General features: G+C 60.8%; 2 protein-coding genes across 12 annotated transcripts in view; both read left to right on the top strand.

The window, feature by feature from the left end:
• LOC105471996 (patatin like phospholipase domain containing 7) overlaps positions 1–6,971 on the top strand; it is an 86,522-nt gene extending 79,551 nt beyond the window's left edge. For all 5 annotated transcript variants that reach the window (XM_071078668.1, XM_071078667.1, XM_071078669.1 and 2 more), the window contains 9 exons: positions 2,257–2,373; positions 2,503–2,572; positions 3,149–3,265; positions 3,843–3,991; positions 4,340–4,492; positions 4,633–4,743; positions 5,035–5,119; positions 5,916–6,019; positions 6,177–6,971. In XM_071078668.1, the coding sequence (XP_070934769.1) occupies positions 2,257–2,373; positions 2,503–2,572; positions 3,149–3,265; positions 3,843–3,991; positions 4,340–4,492; positions 4,633–4,743; positions 5,035–5,119; positions 5,916–6,019; positions 6,177–6,260 (990 nt within the window). In that variant the 3' untranslated portion in view covers positions 6,261–6,971. The remainder of the gene's footprint in view (positions 1–2,256; positions 2,374–2,502; positions 2,573–3,148; positions 3,266–3,842; positions 3,992–4,339; positions 4,493–4,632; positions 4,744–5,034; positions 5,120–5,915; positions 6,020–6,176) is intronic.
• A 594-nt stretch (positions 6,972–7,565) lies between these two features.
• LOC105471993 (NMDA receptor synaptonuclear signaling and neuronal migration factor) lies at positions 7,566–17,092 on the top strand. 7 transcript variants are annotated; one of them, XM_011724924.3, is made up of 16 exons: positions 7,567–7,868; positions 8,359–8,420; positions 9,002–9,496; positions 10,123–10,221; positions 10,405–10,480; positions 11,582–11,650; positions 12,440–12,492; positions 13,104–13,193; positions 13,745–13,869; positions 14,107–14,190; positions 14,339–14,372; positions 14,489–14,559; positions 15,082–15,161; positions 15,297–15,399; positions 15,649–15,724; positions 15,835–17,092. In XM_011724924.3, the coding sequence occupies exons 1-16, from the start codon at positions 7,798–7,800 to the stop codon at positions 15,930–15,932; spliced, it is 1,686 nt and encodes a 561-aa protein (XP_011723226.1). In that variant the 5' UTR covers positions 7,567–7,797; the 3' UTR covers positions 15,933–17,092. The 7 variants fall into 7 exon arrangements, with proteins under 7 accessions (XP_011723230.1, XP_011723234.1, XP_011723226.1 ...); XM_011724928.3 differs by lacking the exon at positions 13,104–13,193 and having other exon boundaries at positions 7,566–7,868; XM_011724926.3 differs by lacking the exon at positions 11,582–11,650.
• The last annotated feature ends 7,750 nt before the right edge of the window (positions 17,093–24,842 follow it).

The raw sequence follows: 24,842 nt of genomic DNA, 5'->3' as shown, positions 1-24,842 counted from the left end.
GCGGCCTGGGTCTGAGGTGGTGGAGGTTGGTGGTGGAGGTGGCCTGGGTCTGAGGTGGTGGAGGTTGGTGGTGGGAGGCGGTCTGGGTCTAAGATGCTGGAGGCTGGTGGTGGGAGGCGGCCTGGGTCTGAGGTGGTTGAGGTGCTGCAGGATGACATGGAGGCCAAAATCGTGGAAAAGGAGCTGATTGTCACAGCCCCTGGGAGTAAGAGGCACGAAGCCTCCATGGGGGTTTCTGACCCAAGGGCCAGGCAGGGCAGTGTGAGCAGCTGAGGATGGGCTGACTGAGTGCTCCCGGCAGGCTGGGGGCCCTGGGGCTGTCCCTGGTGCATGGCACGCAGCCTGGGTGGATTTAGGGCAGGGAGATGTTGGCTTGGGGATGTGAGATCAGGTCAGGGCGGCTCAGTGTCACAGGAGAGATGTAAACTACTTTGGCCACTAGTCTGGCCATGTGATAAATGGATTCCAGAATCAGAATACCAAATAGAGCATCAAAGACAGCGGTGAGAACAGGCTCCCCTCGGGCCGCAGAGCGAGGTAGCCGGGCTCCGTTCCCCAGCAGACGTGGCCGCCGTCTGCCCTCCTCAGTGCCGCACTTGCTTTTGTGAAACAAAACCGAGCTTTGGTTGGAGCCATGAGTGGGATCAGAAGGGTTTGTGTTCTCCTTTTAAAAGGAAAGAAAATTCGTCACCCCCTGTGCGGCAGCAGCTCCCAAGCAGACCTGTGCTGCATTCACGTGGCCTGGGGCTGTCGCCAGCCCCGCCAGCGGGTCCCGAGGCCACTGACACCGGCTCCCCTCTCTGTTCCAGAAATGTGTCTTTCCCTAAAAAGAGTCACCCGGTCACCTTCAGTGTGCCACTCAAAAGAGGGCTTGGGGACTGGTACGCAGCAGGACGGCCTCAGGGACAGTGTCCTCGGGACAGAACCCACCATGGGCAGAGGTGGCTCAGAGCCGGTCCTGTCCCAGAGCACCTGGTGGCCCTCTCCCTGTCCCTCCCTCTGCGGCTCTGGCGCTGAGGGGCCAGGTGTGGGAATGGCCAGAACTCTCTGGGCTGGTCCTCCTTCCGTGCTGGGAACCCTGGGCCCGCAAGCTGGCTGGGGGCAAGGTGGGCCTGGGGTTGTGTGCCCACCCCTCGTGCTGAGGAGAGGGGACGGCAGGCACTGGGGTCTGGCTCAGCTCCGTAAGCCCCTCTGGTGCTGGGCAGGGGCTTCCTCAGGGAAGGACTGGGGTCTCCTCTGCCTGTGGCCGAGGCATTCTCACTGCCTGCATCACATGGCGTAAGCACGTCCAGCCCACACTCCAAGCGCTTCCCTCCCAGCTTCCGTCCCCTGAGCCCTAGCTCACTGTGGCAGGGAAGACCCTTCCTCTCCACCCACACTCGGCATTGAGGCTAGTTCGAGATCAGTCTCGAGTCCTCTCCACCCACACTGGGCATTGTGAGGCTAGTTCGAGGTCAGTCTCGAGTCCTGCCTGCCTCACTGAGGAAGGATGGGCCCCAGGCCCACCCAGAAGGAGCCCAAGAGAGTGGACCCCCGATGGAGTGCCACAGTGGCGTGTGAGCCAGGGCTGGGTGGCTCTGACCTTCCCGAGAGCACTCCACTGTGTTCTCCTGGCCCAGGAACCTCATGTGCCCAGCAGCCTGCCCCCAGCTCTCCTCCCGGACCCTCCGGCCACAGGCCTGGGCCAGGCCTTGCCCCAGAGCTGAGCAGGCAAAGCCGAGGACGCCCCAGGCATGGGGGTGCTGCAGAGCCTGTGAGGGTAGGGCCAGCGAGGGCTTTGGGGTCAGGAAGGGACTGAGGGTAGGGCTGTATCCTGGCTTTCAGGCCCTGTGGGTGTCCACCAGCCTCTGCTCCCTCTGAGGCTCCAGCCAGGGTGCCAAAGAATAGAAACGCCCTCAGAATAGAAATTATTTACCAATTTTAGAGGTAGAAAATTGTCAGGAGACTATTCTCCATGGATATGTCATGGTACTGTTGATATGACTTGGATCTGTGTCCCAACTCAAATCTCATCTCAAATTGTAATTCTCATGTGTTGAGGGAGGAACCTGGTGGGAGGTGATTGGATCGTGAGGGCAGTTTATCCTATGCTGTTCTTGTGATAGGGAGTTCTTGTGAGATCAGGACCTTGGGTGGGGCCCAAGGATACTCTGGACCCCCGTTCCATTCATGAGCGGCTGTCGGGACGCCATGTGTCTGCTGTGGCAGCCCGCAGAGAGAGTGGGAGCCTTCTGTCAATTGCACATGTGCCCCCAGGGCATGACGTCCATGATGAAGGCCGCACTGGACCTCACCTACCCCATCACATCCATGTTCTCTGGAGCCGGCTTCAACAGCAGCATCTGCAGCGTCTTCAAGGACCGGCAGATCGAGGTGAACCCCCACCCAGCCCCCAGTGCCTGTCCCCTCCTGGCCCCCGCCTCTTGGCCCTGAGTCAGCCTCCCCAGACACGGGACAGAAGCGTGATGGGAGAGAGTCTGTCTAAGCCCCGTCCGCCCGCAGGACCTGTGGATTCCCTATTTCGCCATCACCACTGACATCACAGCCTCGGCCATGCGGGTCCACACCGACGGTGAGCACTCCTGCCGCGCAGGGGCGGCCGCTTGGGTGCGAGGTGTGGGCAGGGGGAGAGCCCAGCAGCCCTGGGGGTCGGGAAGGTCGCAGGGGTCTCCTGTGGGCAGCTCTGTCCATGGAGGACGCAGGATGCTCCTACTAGGCGCACAGACAGGAGGGGGTGTGGCCTGGACCAGAGACCTCAGACGGGAGGGGGCGTGGCCTGGGCCTGAGACCTCAGACAGGAGGGGGCGTGGCCTGGGCCAGAGACCTCAGAAGGCCAGACAGGACCCTCGCAGAATCAGTGATGTGGGCTAGACTGATGGACATCATGTGAGAGGACAAAGTGAGGGGCTCCCTCACTCCTGGGGTGAGGGAGTCACAGCAGTTGGAAGTCCTGGGCACACCTAATGCAGTGCGACCCCAGAGAAAGAACTCAATTTCATTCAGCCCTTGGGCCATGTGCTTCCTTTTGTGGAGGCGGCCTCAGTGAGGTGGGACCTACCAGCTCCAGGACTGCAGAGGCAAGGCCCTGACCCCTGGACCCAGGAGAAGCCTCCTCTGGGTAACCAGCGACTCCGGGCCCCCTCCCCAGGCTCCCTGTGGCGGTATGTGCGTGCCAGCATGTCCCTGTCCGGTTACATGCCCCCTCTCTGTGACCCCAAGGACGGACACCTGCTGATGGATGGGGGCTACATCAACAACCTCCCAGGTACTGCGGTTGTGGGGACCACACCTGACAGGAGCACAGGCTCCTGGGTCACACCGCCCCACGGCCCCTGCTGCTGCTGCCTTTGCTCCGAGAAGGCTGGGCTGGAACACGTTTTCCTTAGAGTGTGCCAAGGAAAAATGTCAGGCTGGCATCAGAGCTCCGAGAACATGCACACGCGTGTACACGCACACGCAGGCACCGGCAGCATGTGCTCCAGCATATGGCCCTGTTAGTCAGCTCAGCAGCGTGCAGAACAAAGGCCAAGTCGAGTAACTGGGAGCAATTAAGCCCCATCTGTGCCCACAGTCAGAAACTAACAGCCTGCAGGTGTCGGCCTTGCTGGGGACCAGGCCACTCCTGTCACCTGTGGGATATGCGGTCAGAATGGCCCAGGACACAGCTGTGTGCCCACAGCTGCCCTCTGAGCTGGGCGTGTGGGTCTTCTGCCTCTAGAAGGTGTAACGGCAGAAAGGAGACCCCACAGCCCCCAGGTCAGGTCTCGGGGAGGCAGGCTCTGTCCCCGTCCCCTGGCTCTGCATGCCTGTCCAGGGGGTAACCAGGGCTGGCTTCTCCCTAGCGGATGTGGCCCGGTCCATGGGGGCAAAAGTGGTGATTGCCATTGATGTGGGCAGCCGAGATGAGACGGACCTCACCAACTATGGGGATGCGCTGTCTGGCTGGTGGCTGCTGTGGAAACGCTGGAACCCCTTGGCCACGAAAGTCAAGGTGGGGTGCTACCGGGCGAGCTGGGCTGTCCCTGCGGCTCCTCCCTGCAGCCCCACACCTGTCCTGCGGCAGGGAAGTGGGGGCCACTCCTGGGCTCTGAGGCCAGCAGGTCTGGGGCCACCCCTCACCACCCCTGCCTGAGCCCAGCTCCGGGGAAAGAAGGGACGAGGCCGGACGGGCCTGAAGGCTGTGGCAGCCCGCAGGGAGGACCCCCGGCCGGGAGCTGCTACCCTCTCCCCGCAGCCCCAGGTCGGAGGATGGGTCCCCAGAACCTGTCCTGCACTACGGGCCATGCTGGGACGGGGTAGGGGCCAGGGCAGGAGACTCAGGCGGCTGTGACGGTAGCAGGTGTTGAACATGGCGGAGATTCAGACGCGCCTGGCCTACGTGTGCTGCGTGCGGCAGCTGGAGGTGGTGAAGAGCAGTGACTACTGCGAGTACCTGCGCCCCCCTATCGACAGCTACGGCACCCTGGACTTCAGCAAGTTCAACGAGATCTGCGTGAGTGCCGGCCACACCCGCAGCGGCGGAGGCGGGCGGAGGGCACTCCGGTGGCTGCCCCTCCCCGCTTCCCCCTTTTGAGAAGACAGGAAGTGGGGGGCTCCCCACACCTCCTGACGGGGCCCTGGGGGTGTGCACAGGAAGTGGGGTACCAGCACGGGCGCACGGTGTTTGACATCTGGGGCCGCAGTGGCGTGCTGGAGAAGATGCTGCGCGACCAGCAGGGCCCAAGCAAGAGGCCCTCGAGTGAGGTGAGTGCGGGCGCCAGGACCACGCCCAGCTCCCCAGGCCACGCCCAGCTCCCCAGACCACGCCCAGGTCCTCAGGCCACAGGCCCTGCCCCACTGGTCAAAGACTCCAGGGCTAGGACAAGGATTGCTCAGGACTGCGCATCTCCCCATCCCCTACCCCTGCCCCAACTTGGGGGGCAGGCGGAGGCTACAGAGAGGGCACAGGGTGGGTGGGGCCTTCCCACAGGAAGCAGGCTGGGGACTGGCAGGTGGGTGTCCACGGGCAACATGCTGTCCTCACCCCACCCCCAGGTCCTCACCTGTCCCAACGCCTCCTTCACGGACCTTGCTGAAATTGTGTCTTGCATTGAGCCCGCCAAGCCCGCCATGGTGGATGGTGAGTGGAGGCCCAAGATGAGGTGCTCGCGGCTGCGTGGCCTCCTGATGCTGTGTTGGGCTCGACGCCCCCACCCCAGAGGCCCACGGCCTCCCCTCCTGCCCACGTCCATGCCCACGCTATAGCAGCTGGGGTGCTTGGTGGCGCTCCTCCGTCCCGGGCACCACGTGTACCCACAGCAGTGGGACTTTGACCACCCTGGGCCACCCAGCCTCTGCCCTTCATTCACCCCAAGTCCCAGCCACACCTCAGGCCTGAGGTAGAACCACGTTTTGCCTCCCACCCCACCCCACCCAGTGGGAATGGGAATGAAGGCTGCTTGTTGGAGGGGCAGCAGGGCCAGAAGGGCCACTCCCCTCCACGCTCCATCCAGGGCCCTGCGCTTGGGCCTTCGGCCAGTGGCCTCCTGACAGCAGAACTGGACATTCTCCCGGGAGACGCCTTCTCGTGGCTGCTGTGGGCGGAGAGAGCCCTGGGCAAGGCAGCTGCTGTCCACAGCCGCCTGGTCTGGGGTGCGGGAGCCCTAAGGGTGCCTGGCTGACAAGGGGAGGAGTGTCTACCCACCCCTTGCCCTTGTGGAAGACCTACCAAGTGATATGCTGGGGCAAGGCTGGAGGCAGACAGAACCAGGGGTGGTGTGCAGGGCTGCCCTGGGACCAGGTGGCTGCCTGTGGGGCCCCTGGCCACCTAGGGGCAGGGGTGGGCATCTGTGACCAGTTCTGCCTCTGAGTGTGGCTGTGCTGGGCATGGTCCCTTCCTTGGGAGGGAACTGATGTGGCCCTACCCTCGGCGCCAGACGAATCTGATTACCAGACGGAGTATGAGGAGGAGCTGCTGGACGTCCCCAGGGATGCATACGCAGACTTCCAGAGTACCTCGGCGGAGCGGGGCTCGGACTCGGTGAGTAGCTGGGCGTGGCCCCACCTCATGCCCGCAGCTGAACCTCAGTGCCTCGCCCTGAGCCGGACACTCCCTCCCTGTGGTCCCACTGGGTTACCAGCGCTGCACAGCCTCGGCCCTGCCTAGTCCTCACGTGCAACATACGGTCTGCTTGCAGGAGGACGAGTCCTTGCTGCAGCATGGACACCCCAGCCTGGCTTTCCCAAAACTGTCCGAGGGCTCCTCTGACCAGGATGGGTAGAGGCCTGTGCTAAAGAGCCCAGATGCAGTGTCTTCTGTGGGACTGTCGCCAAGGCTGAGGCTGCTGCCAACTCCTAGGGTCCTCTGTACCTGCCCTGCTGGAAGCCCCAGCTTTCCCCGGAGCCCCAGGCTGTGTTAGGATTCTCTGGGCCTCTTCTCTGTACCTGTAGCCCTGCACACAGGGCCCTGTGAGCTCCCCCTGCAGCCCTGTGAGGCCCCTGAAGCCCTGTGAACCCCCTGCATCCCTGTGAGCCCCCCTGCAGTCCTGTGAGGGCCCCGAAGTTCTGCGAACCCCCTATTGCCCTGTGAGCCTCCCTGCTGCTCTGTCAGCCCCCCTGCAGTCCTGTGAGGCCCCCCAAAGCCCTATGAGCCTACCTGCAGCCCTGTGAACCCCTCCTGCAGCCCTGTGAGAGCCCTGTGAGCCCCCTGCAGCCCTGTGAGGCCCCCCAAAGCCCTGTGAACCTGCTGCAGCCCTATGAGCCTCCCTGCTGCTCTCTCAGCCCCCCTGCACCCCTGTGAGGCCCCCCAAAGCCCTCTGACCCCGTGCAGCCCTGTGAGCCTCCCTGCTGCCCTGTGAGCCCCCCCGGAGCCCTGTGAACCCCCCCGGAGCCCTGTGAACCCGCTGCAGCCCTGTGAGGCCCCCGAAGCCCTGTGAGGTGTGGGAGCCCTGATGCTGCCATGTGATGTTTCAATAAAGGTGGATCTGAGTGTTGGACGTGTCCCCCGGGCTGAGGTCCCTGTCGCAAAGAAACACTACTGGCTGTCCCTGATATGGGTGGTCGCCGAGGTTGGGCAGTCCCCAGCCATCCTCAAATGACCCCACTGCTGGGGCCTGAGAGCCCCTAGGGTGGCAACTGCAGGCCAGGCAGGTAGGGCTCCCAGAGTCTGCGTGGAGCTGTGGCTCCCAGGACCAGGACAGGACCCTCTGGCTCCCTCTGGCCTCGAGCACACTGGGTGCCCCTAAACCGGCTTCCCCTTCAGTTTCCAGGTCCCAAACTGCACAGGGAGCCCTTTTGTGTAAGGGGAGGGAGAATCGGCCGCCCTGTGACCCCTGCAGATCATGAGGGCCGAGGGCCCAGGACTTTGCGAACAGGCGGCCGCTGGCCTCAGTTTCCCCGCTCTGGAGGCCTGGACGAGAGGGCGCGGAGCCAGGCCGTCCGGCCCCGCCCCCAACCCGAGCCCTGACGTCACGGTGGGCGGGGTCACTTGTCCTCTCCGAGCGCTCCCGGGCCCTGACGTCACAGTGGGCGGGACCGAGTGCCCCTCCGAGCCCGCCCGGGTCCTGACGTCACGATGGGCGGGGCCAGCCCTCGGTCCGGGCAGCGCTCTCCCGGGAGCGGCGGCACGCGCGGAGCGCCGGGTGCGGCCATGCGGGGCCCGGGCCCGACCCCGAGCCCGAGCCCGAGCCCGAGTCGGAGCCCGAGCGAGACCCCGAACCCAAGCCCAAGCGCGACCCCCGGCGCGGCGCGGCTACCCCGGCGGAGGCGGCGGGCGCGGGGCGCGCTCTGAGGCCCGGGGGATGCGCCGCCGCCTCGACCATGGGCGCCGCCGCCTCCAGGAGGAGGGCGCTGAGGAGCGAGGCCATGTCCTCGGTGGCGGCCAAAGTGCGGTGAGTGCTACCCCGCCCCGGACCCCCGACCCCGCCCGAGTCCGCCCCTGCCCCGCGGTGCTCCCCGGGCTCCCGGGCCCCAGCCTCTCCCACTGCGGCGCCCTCCCCGCGTCCCGCGCCCCCTCCTCTGGCTTCTCGCCGCGCCTCCCTCTTCCTGGCCCCCTGCCCTGCCCTCCTGTCCCCTCTCCTCGCGAGCGCATGGTGGGCGAGCGCACCCCCCGGGTCGGGAGTGGCCTCGGTTCCCCAGGGAACAGCAGCTAACCAGCCTCGCGACCCCTCTCCACGGGGCAACGGGCAGGGGCCGGGCCTGCAGGCCTGGCCAGGGCGCACCAGTACCAAGGGTGTGTGGGCTCCCGGAGGGGGCGACCCCCGACCCTCCCTCCAGACGCCTAAGGCCTGGCTGGGGACCGGCTCCCCGGCTCTTGTGCCGCCCTGTGTTTGGGAGGGTCGTGCTGTGGCCTCCGACTGTGCCCTCTCTGTCCACCCTCAGAGCAGCTCGAGCGTTTGGAGAGTACCTGTCCCAGAGTCACCCTGAGAACCGCAACGGCGCAGGTAGGGCACGCGAGGCCATGCCAGGGCCGCCCAGACCCCCCAGCCCAGGGGATGCTGATCCCTGCCTCCGGGGGTGGAGCGTGAGGGGCATTGGTTGCGCGTGGGCCGGGCGCCCTGCCGGCCTGGCTTCCTCACATCCCCTGCCCTCCCTGCCCGAGCCCCAGGAGCAGTTCCCAGCCGCTCGTCACCATGGCACCCACCCCGCCTGGGCCGTTGGCATGGCAACAGGCCTCCTGGCTCCCCCAGGGCTGGCACCACTGCCTCTGGGGGCCAGCTGGTGGGGGGAGGGGGAAGTTGGCACCAGGCAAACGGTGCGATCGCAGGCTGGGGGGTGGCCTGCGTGTTCCTACCCAGCAGGACCACACACAGGTAGCGCGGAGTCACCCCGCCCCCACACACATGCAGGGGCTTCAGGCCCAGATAGGAGTGAGGGGCTCAGAAACATGCCAGTGACTAGGGTTTGAGCAGCCCCAGCCCCCCACAGATGCCAGGTGCCCATTGGGTATTCTCTGCCTTCGGCCTGCTATGAAACCAGCAGCGGGGGGCCACGCCGCTGCAGGCTCACCCAGTGTCTCTCCCAGATCACCTGCTGGCTGATGCCTACTCTGGCCACGACGGGTCCCCCGAGATGCAGCCGGCCCCCCAGAACAAGCGCCGCCTGTCCCTCGTCTCCAACGGCTGCTACGAGGGCAGCCTCTCAGAGGAGCCCGGCATTAGGAAGCCCGCAGGCGAGGGCCCCCAGCCTCGAGTGTACACCATCTCTGGGGAGCCTGCCCTGCTGCCCAGCCCCGAGGCGGAGGCCATTGAGCTGGCGGTGGTGAAGGGGCGGCGGCAGCGGCACCCTCACCACCACAGCCAGCCCCTGCGCGCCAGCCCTGGCGGCAGCCGGGAGGATGTCAGCAGGCCCTGCCAGAGCTGGGCGGGCAGCCGCCAGGGCTCCAAGGAATGCCCCGGATGTGCACAGCTGGCTCCTGGCCCCACCCCTCGGGCCTTTGGTCTGGACCAGCCGCCTCTGCCTGAGACCTCTGGCCGCCGCAAGAAGCTGGAGAGGATGTACAGTGTTGACCGTGTGTCTGGTGAGGGGCTTGTGTCGGGGCATGGACAGGTTTGGGGGTGCATGCCACTGCCAGGGTCTGACAGCAGCAGTCACTGTGAGGCTTGGAACAGGGGATGGGTGCTCAGGTCACAGTATGCCAGCGGACTCAAGATTAAACCCAGCAGGCTCCTGCTGCTGCCTCCACACCCTATGAGCTGTGAGTTCCCTCAGCTCCTCAGCAAAATCTGCCAGGCCTCACAGTCCGCTTTGGCCCTGCTAGCACCAGGTCAATCAAGGAGTGCTTCCCAGAGGAGGGGGCCTGGGAGGATCTTAAGGGATATATAGGGAGGAAACACCGCTTAATCAGGAGATTGGGCTGCCCTCCAAGAGTCCTGGGAAGCTGTTGGGGCCCAGCCAGGCAGTGGGCCCGTTTCCCCAGGACTGTTGAGTTGCGTGGTAGCTTGTCCACCAGGCAGAAAGTCACTCCACGGTCCCCACACTTGGGCATCAGGGAAAGGCTGTGGGGCCCCTGGGAAGGGGACAACCCTCAGCAAGGTGGTCTCTAGCCTCAGCGAGGGCCTCCAGCTAGAGCATGGGGGCTGTGGAGAAGGCCTCAGATGCCCGAGGGAAACAGATGCATTTTTTTCCTGGGCCTCCTGGAGACAGACCGTGCTTTCAAAGGAATGTTCCTCAAACTTTGGGTGGCCAAAGGGAAAGTTAAGCCAAAAAAAATCAAAGCGTCAAGTCACCAAGACCGTGGTCTTGGTGAGTGAGCAGCAGACATTCGAGCACTGCCCTCTGGGCCCGTGGGGGGATGCCACCCTGCGCCAGCCTCCCCCCACCCGCCCTGGCTGCCCACTGCCGCTGACCCCCGGACTCAGAAGCATCTGCTTCCCAACAGGGAGGGAGAGAGCTCACCCAGCCACCGCTCCTTTTTGTCTCTTTTAGACGACATCCCCATTCGTACCTGGTTCCCCAAGGAAAATCTTTTCAGCTTCCAGACAGCAACCACAACTATGCAAGCGTGAGTCTTGTTCCACGATGTGGGGTCAGGGCCGGGTGGCCTCCTTCTGCTGCTCAGGAAACACGGCTTTTTCCCAGCCTCTGGGCCTACCAGGGTGGCTGCTTCTGAACAGCCCCATGTGCCCATCCTGTGCCAGGCCTGCCAGGGAGGCCATGGCTGGCTGCTCTTCCCCTCCCATGGCTGGTGCCCAGCCACCCCACAGTCCTCTGGTCAGGGGACCCGGCCCAGGGCTGCAGCTGATGAGCTGTCAGTGGGGTGTGGGGTGTGGCGTGGTTCTCCTCCTCCCATCCCCTCTCCTCAGCCTGTGTCTGCCCTCCCTCAACCCCCAAATAGAAGCCTACTTCTGTTTCATATGTGCCACAGGTAATGAGAGTTTTGGGGTCCCCCCAGGGACCTGCTCTTCTCTGTCTGGACATACATCTGGGTTTTCTGTTTTGGGGTTCCTTCCAGGGAAGTTCCCTTTGCTGCAGTGGCCCCCACACCAAAGAAGTGCCCTGCACAGGGGGAGTCCACCCCACTCCCAGCCTCAGGCTGCCCGGTCTCAGCAACCGGTCCTGGTGGCATGGGCTGCAGTGACATAAGCTTCCATTGCCTATTCAGGGCTGGCTGGCAGTGTAGCCAGCATCCTGCTGGCGGCTGGGTTACCTGTGAGGGATCTACTGGGTCAGTGACAAGAAGGGAACTGCAGGGGCCGGGTGGGGGCTGAGGGGAGGCCCAGGGTTGAGCTCACTGTGTCTTCTCTCTCACGCCATCCCTTTTGGCCCTGGCTTCAGCATCTCGTAAGTACCTGTATGACTTGGTGCCTAAGGGCACAGCCGTTGTCCCTGGGGAGACCCTCCCACCCCCAAATAGGTTTGGGCAGGCCAGGGACCTGGGTCTTGAGGGAGTGCCGCTCTCTGTGGGCCTGGCTCCCAGCGGGCACCGAGGTCACAGCAGGGCCTGCCGGGAGCTGGGCCTCAACAGGTGAGGCAGGCTGGGACTCCTCTGCCTGGCCCCATGCCCCAGACGCCCTGCTGGGCCCTCTGCTCGCACCACTGTCCCCACGTCTGTGTCCCTCCTGCCTCTGGCCAAGGGCAGTGCTGACTCGCGGTGGTTTCCCAGGGTGTTCAGGGGCTACGCGGAGAGGAAGCGCCGGAAACGGGAGAATGATTCCGCGTCTGTAATCCAGAGGTAGGGCCTGCCAGCCACTCGCCACCAGGGTCCATCTCTGGTCTGTGCTGGCCTGGCCTGGGCCCCCTCGGCCCTGGCAGACCTGATGGGGGAAGGGTGGTGGCGACCACTGGCCTGGCCCTGCTCTGGGGACGTGGCAGGCAGGAGAGGCCATGTGGCCCGGGCTGCAGGAAAGCATCTCACCTTCAGTCCTGCATTCCGAGGGCACGGGTCTCTGTCTGGGATGGGGCCAGAGGCAAGGCCCCTCCCCCGCTCCAACTACAGAGCTATGTCTGGGGAACTTTTTTGCCCGTTTCGGATGTTGGGCCTTGGCAGGGTCCAAAGTTTGGTGGAGGAGAGGACCTGCCCCTGAGGTGGCTCAAGGACACAGAGCAGGAGAGGGGGCTCCTGCAGGCCCCCAGCCCGCCATGGGGTGGTGCAGACAGGAGCCCGCTCTGCTGCAGCGCAGGCAGGCTGGATCCTCGGCCACATGGGCGTGGAGGCTCAGGGTGTGAGTCCCGGGCGAGGATGGAAGGTCAGAGCCTGGGAATGCAGCTTCGGAGGAAGCTTGATCCAGAGCGCCAGGCACTGCACCTTTGTTCTGGAGGCGAAGGGGAGCCCTGGAAGGCTCTCGTGGGGAGAGCACTGGGTGGGATTTGCCTTTGGGTGGGAGGTGGTGCCAGGAGCCAGGGAGAGCACTGGCTTCCCACACCGAAGGGGTGAGAGTAGAGCGCTAGCCCGACCGGGACTAGGTGGGCAGGGGCTGCCGCCACCCCCTCAAGGCCTTCAGCCCCTCACTTCCTCCCCCAGGAACTTCCGCAAACACCTGCGCATGGTCGGCAGCCGGAGGGTGAAGGCCCAGAGTAAGGCCCTGTGGGGCGGGGGTGGGGGGCCGGCGTTGCGCTTGGCTGGTTGGGGCTTTGCGTGCTGCTAGCTGTGCTGAGAACGACCCCCCCGCCCCGCCCGCCCTAACCCCAGCCAGGCCCTGCCTCAGGCTCCTCCCCTCCCAGCCACGCCCCCAACCCGGCACAGGCTCCTCCCCGCCCAGCCGTGCCCCCAGCCCGACAAGGCTTCTACTCTCAGCCACGCCCCCAACCCGGCACAGGCTCCTCCCCTGCCAGCCATGCCCCCAGCCTGGCACAGGCTCCTCCCCTGCCAGCCACGCCCCAGCCCGGCACAGGCTCCTCCCCTTCCAGCCACGCCCCCAGCCTGGCACAGGCTCCTCCCCCTCCCGGCCACGCCCCCAGCCCGACAGGCTCCTCCTCTCCCAGACTCCGCCTCTGGCCCCGCCCCAGTGTTCGCAGATCCTGCCCCTGAACCTACTGAGTCTCCGGTCCGTGTCTGCTTCCTGTGCCTCAGGCCACACCCACATCGGCTTCTTCTGCCCAGGGTCCCCGCGGTCCCCTTGCCTGGGGCCTGAGTCTCCAGAGGCCCCACCTCGCCCGCTCGCTAATGCGGGTTTTGCTCTCTGCAGCGTTCGCTGAGCGGCGCGAGCGGAGCTTCAGCCGGTCCTGGAGCGACCCCACCCCCATGAAAGCCGATACTTCCCACGACTCCCGAGACAGTAGGTGCCCCGCACAGGCCCGCCCATCTTTCCCAGAGCCTCCCCTAGACCTTAGACCCCTGCTGGGGGTCCCCTGCCAGGGCCGCTGGGCTGCGCTTTTGCACTCTGAGCCTTGGTTTACCTATTTGTGAGATGGGGACGCCCTCAGCATCTCCGATCTCAAAAATGGGGCTAACTTAACGGCTGCGGCAGTGCTGGCCGGGGGCGCCTGTAGGGCTGTACCCACTGCCACTCGCAAGAGGCCTTGAGGGGCAGGGGACTGCAGTGCCCGCCCCCACTCCCTCCCAGGCGCCCTGCCGACTTGGCTGGAGCTGATGCCTGCACGCGCCGTCCACCAGCCTGGCACCAGGGTCTCCCTCCCCACATCAGGCCGCTACCCAGTGGTGTCCGCAGGCCTGTCCTGCCGGGCTGGCGGCGGCCTCTGCATAGTCCTCTCACTTGCTTGGAGGACCCTCCGGGATGGGCCTTTCGGGCCCCGTGGGCCTCGGGGCCGTGGCCAGGACAGGAGGTGCTAGCAGGCCTGCTGTCTTGGTGACCCTCTTGCTTCCCAGGCAGTGACCTGCAGAGCTCCCACTGCACGCTGGACGAGGCCTTCGAGGACCTGGACTGGGACACGGAGAAGGGCCTGGAGGCCGTGGCGTGCAACACCGAGGGCTTCGTGCCACCAAAGGTCATGGTGAGGCCCAGCCCGGGCAGTGCTCCTCTGCACCCCAGCAGGACTCAGCCCTGTCCCAAGAGCCCAGCCAGCTCTGCCTGGGACCACGCAGCCTTCTCCGGCTGCCTGCGGGAGGGGGTCTCACAGGGCTGTACCCTTGGGCTGCCTGGCAGCCAGAAGGTAGCCTCATGGGGGCTCCCACAGCCCCTCGGCTTTTGGATGGGCCTGGGGCCCCTGAGCAGCTCTTTGTCTCCCTAGCTCATTTCCTCCAAGGTGCCCAAGGCTGAGTACATCCCCACCATCATCCGCCGGGACGACCCCTCCATCATCCCCATCCTCTACGTGAGTCCCGCCCCAGGCCTGCCCCCACAGATCCCCTCCTGCAGCCCCACGCTGGGCCAGCGCTGGCACCCCAGGTCCCCAGCGGGCTGTGACGCTGCTGGCTCTGATGCAGCCCTGATGTGGCCTTGTGGCCTGTGTCTGTCCCCAGGACCATGAGCACGCAACCTTCGAGGACATCCTTGGTATGTGTGTCGTTGGCCCCTCTCTGCTGGTCCTGGGGCTGGGAGAGCAGACACAGGCAGGGGGTGCCCCTGGGGCTGGGGTGGGAGCCGCAGCGCTCACACCCACTCTCCCACAGAGGAGATAGAGAGGAAGCTGAATGTCTACCACAAGGGAGCCAAGATCTGGAAGATGCTGATTTTCTGCCAGGTGGGGCTCAGTGTTCTCTGGCCCAGGAGAAGAATCGTGGCAGGGTGGGGGAAGATCAAGGGGAAGAGGTCAAGTTGGGGGAGACCAAGGGGAAGAGGCATGGGGTGGGGGAACCAAGGGGAAGAGACCTGGGAGGGCACCAAGGGGAAGAGACATGGTGTGGGGGAACCAAGGGGAAGAGACCTGGGAGGGCACCAAGGGGAAGAGACATGGTGTGGGGGAACCAAGGGGAAGAGACCTGGGAGGGCACCAAGAGGAAGAGACATGGTGAGGGGGGGACCAAGGGGAAGAGATGTAGACGTTGTGGAGGACCAAGGGAAAGAGATGTGGTGGGGGAGATGAAGAAGAAGAGGTGTTTGGAGGGGAGACCAAGGGGAAGAGGCGTAGGGTCAGGGAGACCAAGGGGAAGAGACATGGCCAGGAGAGGACGACCAAAAACACCTCCCATGCGTGTGCGTGAGTGCATGTGTGTGGGAGAGGGGGAGGAAGGAGGAGCAGGTGCCTGACCACAGCTTCTTACAGGGAGGCCCTGGACACCTCTATCTGCTCAAGAACAAGGTGGCCACCTTTGCCAAAGTGGAGAAGGAAGAGGACATGATTCAGTGAGAAGCCGGGTGCCCTGGGCGCGGGGAGGGCTGGAGGCAGAGTCCAGGCTCCGGAGTGTCCCTCCCCCACGGTCCCCTCTGTGGAGCGGGGTGCCTGTCCCTGCCACTGGGTGACACGCCCCTCTCCACCAGCTTCTGGAAGCGGCTGAGCCGCCTGATGAGTAAAGTGAACCCAGAGCCAAACGTCATCCACATCATGGGCTGCTACATTCTGGGGAACCCCAATGGGGAGAAGGTACAGTGACTCCCAGGCCCCACCCCAGGCCTCTGGAAACCCCCAACGTGGACAGACAGGGCAGGGCCTTCCGTGTTTCCTGGCATTTTTTTTTCCTTGCCCCGGGCATTCCCCTAGAAATCCCTTTTGCCTGAGTGCAGCCAGGTTTGGGGGGTCTGAGAAAAGAGGGTGGGCCCTGCTCCCCATCTCTTCTCCCCTCCTCCTTCCCCATCTCTCTGCCTCAGACTCATGGCACCCCCCTTCTTCCAGCTGTTCCAGAACCTCAGGACCCTCATGACTCCTTATAGGGTCACCTTCGAGTCACCCCTGGAGCTCTCAGCCCAAGGTGAGTTACCCAGGCTGGGCCCAAGCTCTGCAGCCACTGTGGGGCCTCGGTGGGGTGGGATCCCGAGGCTGCTGGCCAGGCCTGAGCCTCCTGCCCCCCGCTCCGCCCAGGGAAGCAGATGATCGAGACGTACTTTGACTTCCGGCTGTATCGCCTTTGGAAGAGCCGCCAGCACTCGAAGCTGCTGGACTTTGACGACGTCTTGTGAGGGGCAGAGGCCTCCGCCCAGTCGCCATCAGGCCGCTCCGTCTGCACAGGGACCTGGGGCTGGGCCGCCTCGTGCTCCCTGGGACTGTGCGGCTCTGGTCTTGCCTGGAGCCACTTCAGGGCACCTCAGACGTTGCTCAGGTTCCCCCCGTGGGTTCCGGTCCTCACCGCACCCATGGCCACAGAGGCCTCAGTCCCTGGGGGCCGGGAGGATCCCGCCCCATGGCCCGTGGATGCTCAGCGGCCAGGCACTGACCTGCCATGCCTCGCCTGGAGGCTCGGCTTTGGGAATCCCCTCCATGGGGTTCATAGAAATAAGTGCAATTTCTACACCCCCGAAACAGTTCAAAGGGAAGCAGCATTTCTTGTTAACTAGTTAAGCACTGTGCTGCTAGTTACAGCATAGGCACCCCAGCCCAGCAGCCCACATGTGTTCAGGACCCTCCCTGCCCACCCCCTCCCTGCCGTATCGATCACCAGCACCAGGGTGGCCCGTGTGTGTGGGGCCAGCGTCGCCAGGCTGCCCAGCCTGGCTCTGTCTGCACTGGCCGAGTCTCTGGCTTTGTCTGCACTGGCCAAGTCTCCGACTGTCTGTGCTTTCACTTCCACTTCTCTTGCCACCCCCTCTCCCCGCTTACTCAGACCTCAGCCGGCGCCAGACCCGGCAGGGACATCTGGGCAGCAGGAGGGAAGGGCGCAGCATCCCCTCCTTCAGAGGAGGCTCCGGGTGGGGCCTGCTCCCCATCCCCCCAAGCTCACCCAGCACACTCATTGCTGCTGTTGAGTTCAGCTTTTACCAGCCTCAATCTGGAGGCTCCATCCCAGCACAGAGGCCTGGGGCTTGGCAGGGGCCCGGCTGGGGCTGGGTCCTGGGTTTCAAGAACCTCACCGGTACCGCAGTGGGCCCCGGGACCCGGCCGCGCAGCTGGTGGACTGTAGGGGCTCCTGACTCGGAGGAGCTCCCAGCTTTTGTCCACAGTCGGCAGGATGGGCGCTCGTGTATATAGCTGGGGTAGGGGGCAGGCCCCCCTTGTGCAGAGCCAGGGGTCTGAGGGCACCTGGCTGTGTTCCCGGCTGAGGGAGGGCTGGGGCGGGGGCCGGGCTCGGAACGGTGTACGATACCCCTCATAGTGACCATTAAACCTGATCCTCCACCTCGGCCGCTGCATGGGTCTGTCCTCTCAGTGCTCTCCAGGGGCCGCCCCAGGCCCAGCTTCTGGGCCCACTCCTCTGAGGTCACTGCTGCAGGGCCTTCCTGCCTGGAGAGAGTTGGAGCCGGGCCACTAGACCACCCCTCAGGGCACAGCCGGGGGGGCCGACGTGGGAGGGGATGGAGAGGAGCTGCAGGAGGGCTGGGGGGGGGGCGCAGTCTCAGAGAGGGGGACACCAGGTCTGGAGGGGAGAGCAGAGACAGCCCGTTTCCCCTGTCCCCCTCAGGCCACCCTGTGTGTGCAGTCAGCAGTGTGCCACAGATGGGGGCCACTCTCTCAACCTCAGGTGTCCCCAGGGTCCAAACCACTACTGGGCACAGCCAGGTTGGCTACCAGCTGGTTCCCTGCCCTGTGGCTGGGGGATGGAACAACAGGTATCAGCTGGGCTAGGGTCAGGGTCAGGGGGCCTGCCAGGTGTGCCAGCCCCACGCAGAGGCAGGCTGCACAGCCTGGCACAGCCTAGCAGGCTTGAGGCCCGGGGTGCTGGGAGCCACCTCCAGCTGCTCCAGGACATTCTAGATGGAGTCCGGGAGGAGACAGGTTTTGGTGCCAATTTGAATGTATAAAGTTTTAGGTAAATACCAAATGCCTATAGACTTTCTGTTATTCAGTGGCCCATACTGTTTGAAAGTGACATATCATGAAATCATGGGGGGATTCGCGTCTCCTTTCTGCAGAGTTGATGAGACAAGTCGCCACTGCCTGGAATCTGCTGGTGCTGCCACGCAGGCCTCGAGGGTGGCGCTCCTCAAAGTAGGACGGCACGCGAGGTTGCCACGTGCCCACACACTGCACTGCTCCAAAGGCATGTCCGTCCGTCACCTGCAGTCCTGAAAGGCACATCCATCCGTCACCTGAGCTCAGAGTCCCAGAACAGCCAGACACTCCCCCGTCCCTGCCCTAACAGGGACCCTGCAGTCCCAACCCATTTGGTGGCTGCTGTGGCCGCAGGCCTGTCCCACACAGTCCAGTCCGTAGGGTCTGCTGGAGCGAGTAAGGCCTGGGGGGTATTATATGTGGTCCACGAGGTTCCATTCCTCATGCCATAACCGCCGGGGGAAGAAGGAGGAAGAGACATGGAAGCCAGCAGCCCCAGGAGCAGACGCAGACGCAGAAGTGCCAATGGGGAAGGAGGTGGCCCCACGCAGAGGCAGGCTGGGCCAGGCCGGGGGCTGGTGACCAGGGCAACCTCGGCTACTTTGCTGCACCTGCCCTCGCCTCCCTTGAAATACAAAAACAGCAGCAGCAGCCAGAAATAGTTGGGAAAGAAATAAGAAATATTGGCCATACATGGGAGCAATTAAAGTCCTTAAGATTTAAAGTGCTTTTATATATTGCTAAAGAAAATGACAAAAGCCAATAGGGAAAAGTGAGCAGAGATGTGGAGGGATCATTCACAGAGCAGGAAACTGGCCAGTAATTCCTGAAGAAAGTCCTCATCCCATCAGGAATCATGGAAAGGCCAATGAAAGCGACAAGGTAACCCCCTTTTTAATTTGAGGCAGGGTTTTGCTCTGTCACCCGGGCTGGGGCTCACTGCTGCCTTGACCTCCTGGGCTTAAGCAATTCTCCCATCCGCTCAGCCTCCCGAGTAGCTGGGACTACAGGCATCACCACGCCTGGCTAATTCTTTTATGTTTTGTAGAGACAGGGTCTCACTGTGTTGCCCAGGCTAGTCTCAAACTCCTGGCCTTAAGCAATCCTCCTGCCCCGGCTTGTTACAGCCTTTTTTGAAGGTAATCTGGTAACAGCTCTTGAAGTATCGTGACTGATGAGTACACAAGCCATCCAGCCCCAGCAACCCCCTGGCACCTTTTCTGAGGGTGTCTACTGCCCCGCTGTGCCGTGCCTGCTGATCCGGGTACGGCCTGATCGCACGATGGCCTTCCCGGAAGGATCTGATGCTCGTGAGGCTTATTGCTAAGGAGGAAGATGCAACCAATCCAGCTGTTCCAAGTGACCGGGTCACGCCTCGCATGGGTGTGGAGTGTCGCCTGCCACCTGCCTGGATGCACTCTTGTGGCTACTCAGGAACGGCACGGGAGGAGGCCCCCGCCTGCCCCAGCGACCTGCCTGCCCTGCTCTAGCCGGTCCCGCTCTCAAGTGCAGACGCCCAGGCCTGCACATCCACGCTCACGACACAACCCCAAGGAGCCCCCCAGGTGGCCCCGTGGCCGGACGTGCACCCCGCAGAGCGACCACCCTTGAGACCTGGGGTGTGGTCTGGGGGCTGTGTGGGGACCTCCTGCCGGGATGCGGGAGCTTCTAAGGGCAAGAATCACAGGTGTGACTCCTGTCTGTAAGGTAAAACCCCCGTGAGCAGGAATAAATACGGAGACATAATCGCAGTGCTGGAGGGAGCTGTGGCAGTCACCCCTCTGCTGTTAGCATTGCCTCTGCGGGGGCAGGAGAGAGCAGACATACAACCTGACCCTGAAAGGGGCAAGATGGCCCCAGTGGCTCCCTGCCCCTGTCCTGGTGCCTGCCCGCAGGCGGGTCAGCTCCCCTTCCGCTGTGGAATCTCCTGTCTCTGTGTGCTCTGTCAACCCGCTTTCCGGCCTGAGGGCTGGGAAGGGAGGTCTGGGGAGCCCGGGAGCCGAGAAGTACCCGAAAACCACCCCCAACGCCCCCCAACCCTCAGGTGCGCCTGCGAAGTGTGTCTGTGTGTGTCTCACTCTAACTCACCCAGACAACTGACTTGAGTAGCCAACCTTGGTCATTCCCAGAACCACCACTGGGGGGCATACGTGCGGCTAGACCAGGGGGTGCCCCAAAATCTGTCTCTACAAAAAAATTAAAAAAAAGTAATGGGGCATGGTGGTGGTGCGGGCCTGTGGTGTCAGCTACTTGGGACGCTGAGGCAGGAGGATCACTTGAGCCCGAGAATTCAAGGCTACAGTGAGTTAAGATTATGCCACTGCACTGCATCCTGGGTGACAGAGCAAGACCTTGTCTCAAGAAAAAAAAATTTTTTTTTTTTTTTTTGAGATGGAGTCTCGCTCTGTCGCCCAGGCTGGAGTGTACTGGCTGGATCTCAGCTCACTGCAAGCTCCGCCTCCTGGGTTCACGCCATTCTCCCACCTCAGCCTCCGGAGTAGCTGGGACTACAGCTGCCCGCCGCCTCGCCCGGCTAGTTTTTTGTATTTTGTAGTAGAGACGGGGTTTCAGCGGGTTAGCCAGGATGGTCTCAATCTCCTGACCTCGTGATCCCCCCGTCTCGGCCTCCCAAAGTGCTGGGATTACAGGCTTGAGCCACTGCGCCCGGCCAAGAAAAAAATTTTCAATGAGTAAAATTTTAAAAAACAACTTTGGGCCGGGCGCGGGAACCTCCACCTCCCGGGTTCAAGTAATTCTGCTGCTTCAGCCTCCCAAGTAGCTGAGATTACAGACGCCCGCCACCACGCTTGGCTAATTTTTCGTATTTTTAGTAGAGACGGGGGTTTCACCATGTTGACCAGGCTGGTCTTGAACTCCTGACCTCAGGTGATCCACGTGCCTTGGCCTCCCAAAGTGCTGGGATTACAGGTGTGAGCCACCATGCCCGGCCTGAAGATTTTAAAGTAGCTATTATAGTAATGCCCAACTGAGCCATCGTCAGCACTTAAAATGTTAGAATAGAAAGTCTCAGCAAAGGCCGGGTGCGGTGACTCATGCCTGGAATCCTAGCACATTGGGAGGCCGAGGCGGATGGATTACTTGAGCACAGAAGTTTGAGAGAAGCTTGGGCAACATGGTGAAACCCCATTTCTACTAAAAGAAAACAAAAATCAGCCAGGCACGGTGGTGCATGCCCATGGTCCCAGTTCCTGGGGAGGCTAAGGAGGGAGGATCGCTTGAGCTTGGGAGGCTGAGGAGGGAGGATCGTTTGAGCCCAGGAGTTCACAGCTGCAGTGAGCCATGATCCTGCCACTGCACTCTAGCCTGGGTTACAGAGTGAGATGCTGTCTCAAAAAAAAATAAATAAATAAGAAGAAAAGAGGCCGGGCGCGGTGGCTCAAGCCTGTAATCCCAGCACTTTGGGAGGCCGAGACAGGCGGATCGCGAGGTCAGGAGATCAAGACCATCCTGGTTAACATGGTGAAACCCTGTCTCTACTAAAAATACAAAAAACTAGCCGGGCGAGGTGGCGGGCGCCTGTAGTCCCAGCTACTCGGGAGGCTGAGGCAGGAGAATGGCGTAAACCCTGGAGGCGGAGCTTGCAGTGAGCTGAGATTGTGCCACTGCACTCCAGCCTGGGGGACAGAGCGAGACTCCCTCTCAAAAAAAAAAAAAAAGAAGAAAAGAGTCTCACCAAATAAATAGAACCATATGAAAATTTTAGAACCAAAAAACACAATAACCAAAATTGAGAAAACAAACAAACTTCATTGAGCAGACTCAGTAGCAGAATGGAGATGGCAAAGGGAGGAGTCAGTAAATATGAAGACAGATCAGCAGAGATTATCCCATCTGAACAACAAAAAAAGATTAAAAGAATAAGTGGGCTGGGTGCGTTGGCTCACGCCTGTAATCCAGTACTTGGAAAGGCAGAGGCAGGCGGATTACTTGATGTCAGGAATTCGAGACCAGCCTCGCCAACCTGGTGAAACCCCATCTCTACTAAAACTACAAAAATTACCCGGGCTTGGTGGTGGGCGCCTGTAATCCCAGCTACTCGGGAAGCCGAGGCAGGAGAATCGTTTGAACCCAAGAGGTGGAGGTTGCAGTGAGCTGAGATCGTGCCACTGCATTCCAGCCTGGGCCACAGAGCAAGACTCTGTCTCAAAAAATAAAATTAAAAAGTAAAAATAAAATAAAATATCGGAAGCAAAACGCGACAGAATTGAGAAGTGAACACATTCACGATGACACCAGCATTCTTCTCAGTAATAGAACTAATGGACAATCAGCAAGATATAAATCCCAACATGTATTTATATAATACCAGCTAGACACAAGCACACTTAGAGAACACTGCACCCACCAATGGCAACATTGAGCTTCTTCTCAAATGCACATGGAGCAGCACCAAGATCAACCAGATTGTGGTTCGAAAACAAAAAAACCTTAGCAAATTTAAAACAAAATTGGCTGGGCACGGTGGCTCACGCCTGTAATCCCAGCATTTTGGGAGGCTGAGGCGGGCAGATCACCTGAGGTCAGGCGTTCCAGACCAACCTGGCCAACCTGGTGAAACCCCATCTCTTTTTTTTTTTTTTTTTTTCCTTTTTTTGTGGAGAACGGGGTCTCGCTATATTACCCAGGCAGGTCTCGAACTCCTGGGCTCAAGCTATCCTCCCGCCTCTGCCTCCCTGAGAGCTGGGATTACAGGCGTGAGCCACCGCGCCCAGCCGAAACCCCATCTCTATTAAAAATACAAAAAAATTAGCTGGGTGTGGTGGTGCACGCCTGTAATCTGAGCTACTCAGAGGCTGAGGCAGGAGAAACAACTGAACCCAGGAGGCCGAGGTTGCAGTGAGCCTAGATTGTGCCACTGCACTCCAGCCTGGGCAACAGAGTGAGAATTTGTTTCACAAAAAAAAAAAAAAAAAAAAGAATCTATATATCTATATATCTATATCTATATATAATGAATACAATGAAAATACAGCATATCAAAAATTGAGAGAGCTAAACAGCGCTTAGAGGGAAATTTATAGCACAAATGTTTAGATTAGAAAAAAAGAAAGGTTCAAGTCAATAATGTAAACTTCTGCATTAAGAAACCAGATAAGGAGGAGAAATATAAACTCAAATCAAGCAGAAGAAAGGAAATACAGTTAAGCACAGCATTAAAATAATTCAAAAACCAAAAAGAAAAAACAATGAAACAAAAAGCTGGTTCTTTGAAATGATGAATAAATTGGATAGACCTCTAGCTAGCAACACTGATGAGAGAGAAAGGACAAAATTACCAATATGAGGAATGGGAGGGTTATCACTACAGACCCTACAGACATTAAAAGGATAACCAGGAAGTACTATGAATAATTGTATTCACATAAATTTAGCAGCTTAGGTGAAATAGACCAATTCCTTGAAAGCCACAAACTACCAAAACTCATTAAACGGACAACTTGAACAATCCTATTAACTGTTAAAGAAACTGAATTTGTACTTTAAAACTTTTCTAAACAAGAAAGTACTGACTCAGATGGTTTTATAACCAAATTACACAAAATATTTAAAGAAGAAATTTAATACAAATTCTTCAAATCCCTTCCACAAAATAAAACAAGGACAACAGGCTGGGCGCCGTGGCTAACGCCTGTAATTCCAACACTTTGGGAGGCCAAGGTGGGCGGATCACAAGGTCAGGAGTTCGACACCATCCTGGCCAACATGGTGAAACCCCCATCTCTACTGAAAATACAGAAAATTAGCCAGACACGGTGGCAGGCGCCTGTAGTCCCAGCTAGTCGGGAGGCTGAGGCAGGAGAATCGCTTGAACCCGGGAGGCAGAGGTTGCAGTGAGCCAACACCACGCCATTGCACTCTAGCCTGGGGACAGAACAAGACTCCGTCTCAAAAAAAAAAAAAAAAAAAAAAAAAGGAAGGACAACTTCCCAGACTCATTTTATAAGCCCAGCATTATCCCCATACAGAAACCAGGACTGAAAAAGAAAACTACAAAACTTTGTTGAACACAACTGCAAAAATCCTCAACAAACACGTTTGATTGTCACTATCCATGGCAGCTATGTGGTATAAAGTTGCTGCAAACACTGGATTAGTGAATATGCTAAACTGCTGCTCCTAAGAGAAATGCAAAGTTACGTTCCTGCAAGCTTCTGGTCACGGTTTTGTCAAATGGTCAATATATTAATAAAACCTTCTTTTATGTGTGTTTTTTTTGTTTGTTTTGTTTTTTTTGAGACGGAGTCTTGCTCTGTTGCCCAGGCTGGAGTGCAGTGGCAGGATCTCGGCTCACTGCAAGCTCCGCCTCCCGGGTTCCCGCCATTCTCCTGCCTCAGCCTCCCGAGTAGCTGGGATTACAGGCGCCCGCCACCTCGCCCGGCAGTTTTTTGTATTTTTAGTAGAGACGGGGTTTCACCCTGTCAGCCAGGATGGTCTCGATCTCCTGACCTCGTGATCCGCCCGTCTCGGCCTCCCAAAGTGCTGAGAGTACAGGCTTGAGCCACCGCGCCCGGCCTATGTGTATTTTTGTTTAAGGACACCTTACTTAATATGTATCGTGTCACTAACATTGAACTCATGGCCAACAGCACTAACTCTTGCACGAATGAAGCTTATCCAACGTGCGTTTTCTCTGTAAGGTGCATTTCAGCCTCCTTGCGTTTCTGCACTATGCTGAGAGGCCATTATGAACAGTGAAATCACCAAGAAAAAGCACAAAAATGCACAAACATGACACCAGATATGCTACCAGAAAAGGGAGTCCTGATTGAGACCCCAAGAGGTCTTGGATCTCACACAGAAAGGAATTCATCTCCCCCCACCCTATTCCCCGCCCCCAACACCCCCAGCCCCAGCCCGCCCCGCCCTGCGCCCTCCCCTGCGCCCGACCCCGCCCCGGCCCTGCCCCAGCCCGACCCCGACTGGGTCCATCTTCGGCCCCGCCCCAGCCCCACCCAGCCCCGGCCCCGACCCCCTCAGAGGCCGGGCCCCGACCTACCCTGGGCAGCGGCCCCGGGACCCCCGGCGAGCGGGAAGGGCGCAGTGGCTCCAAGTGGGAAACGACCGACGCCGCGGGGTGCAGG

Source organism: Macaca nemestrina, chromosome 14 (assembly GCF_043159975.1).
Source record: "Macaca nemestrina isolate mMacNem1 chromosome 14, mMacNem.hap1, whole genome shotgun sequence".
Taxonomy (NCBI): Eukaryota; Metazoa; Chordata; class Mammalia; order Primates; family Cercopithecidae; genus Macaca; species Macaca nemestrina.
The sequence above is the reverse complement of the archived record's forward strand: the minus strand, read 5'-3'. Positions and strand labels throughout refer to the sequence as shown.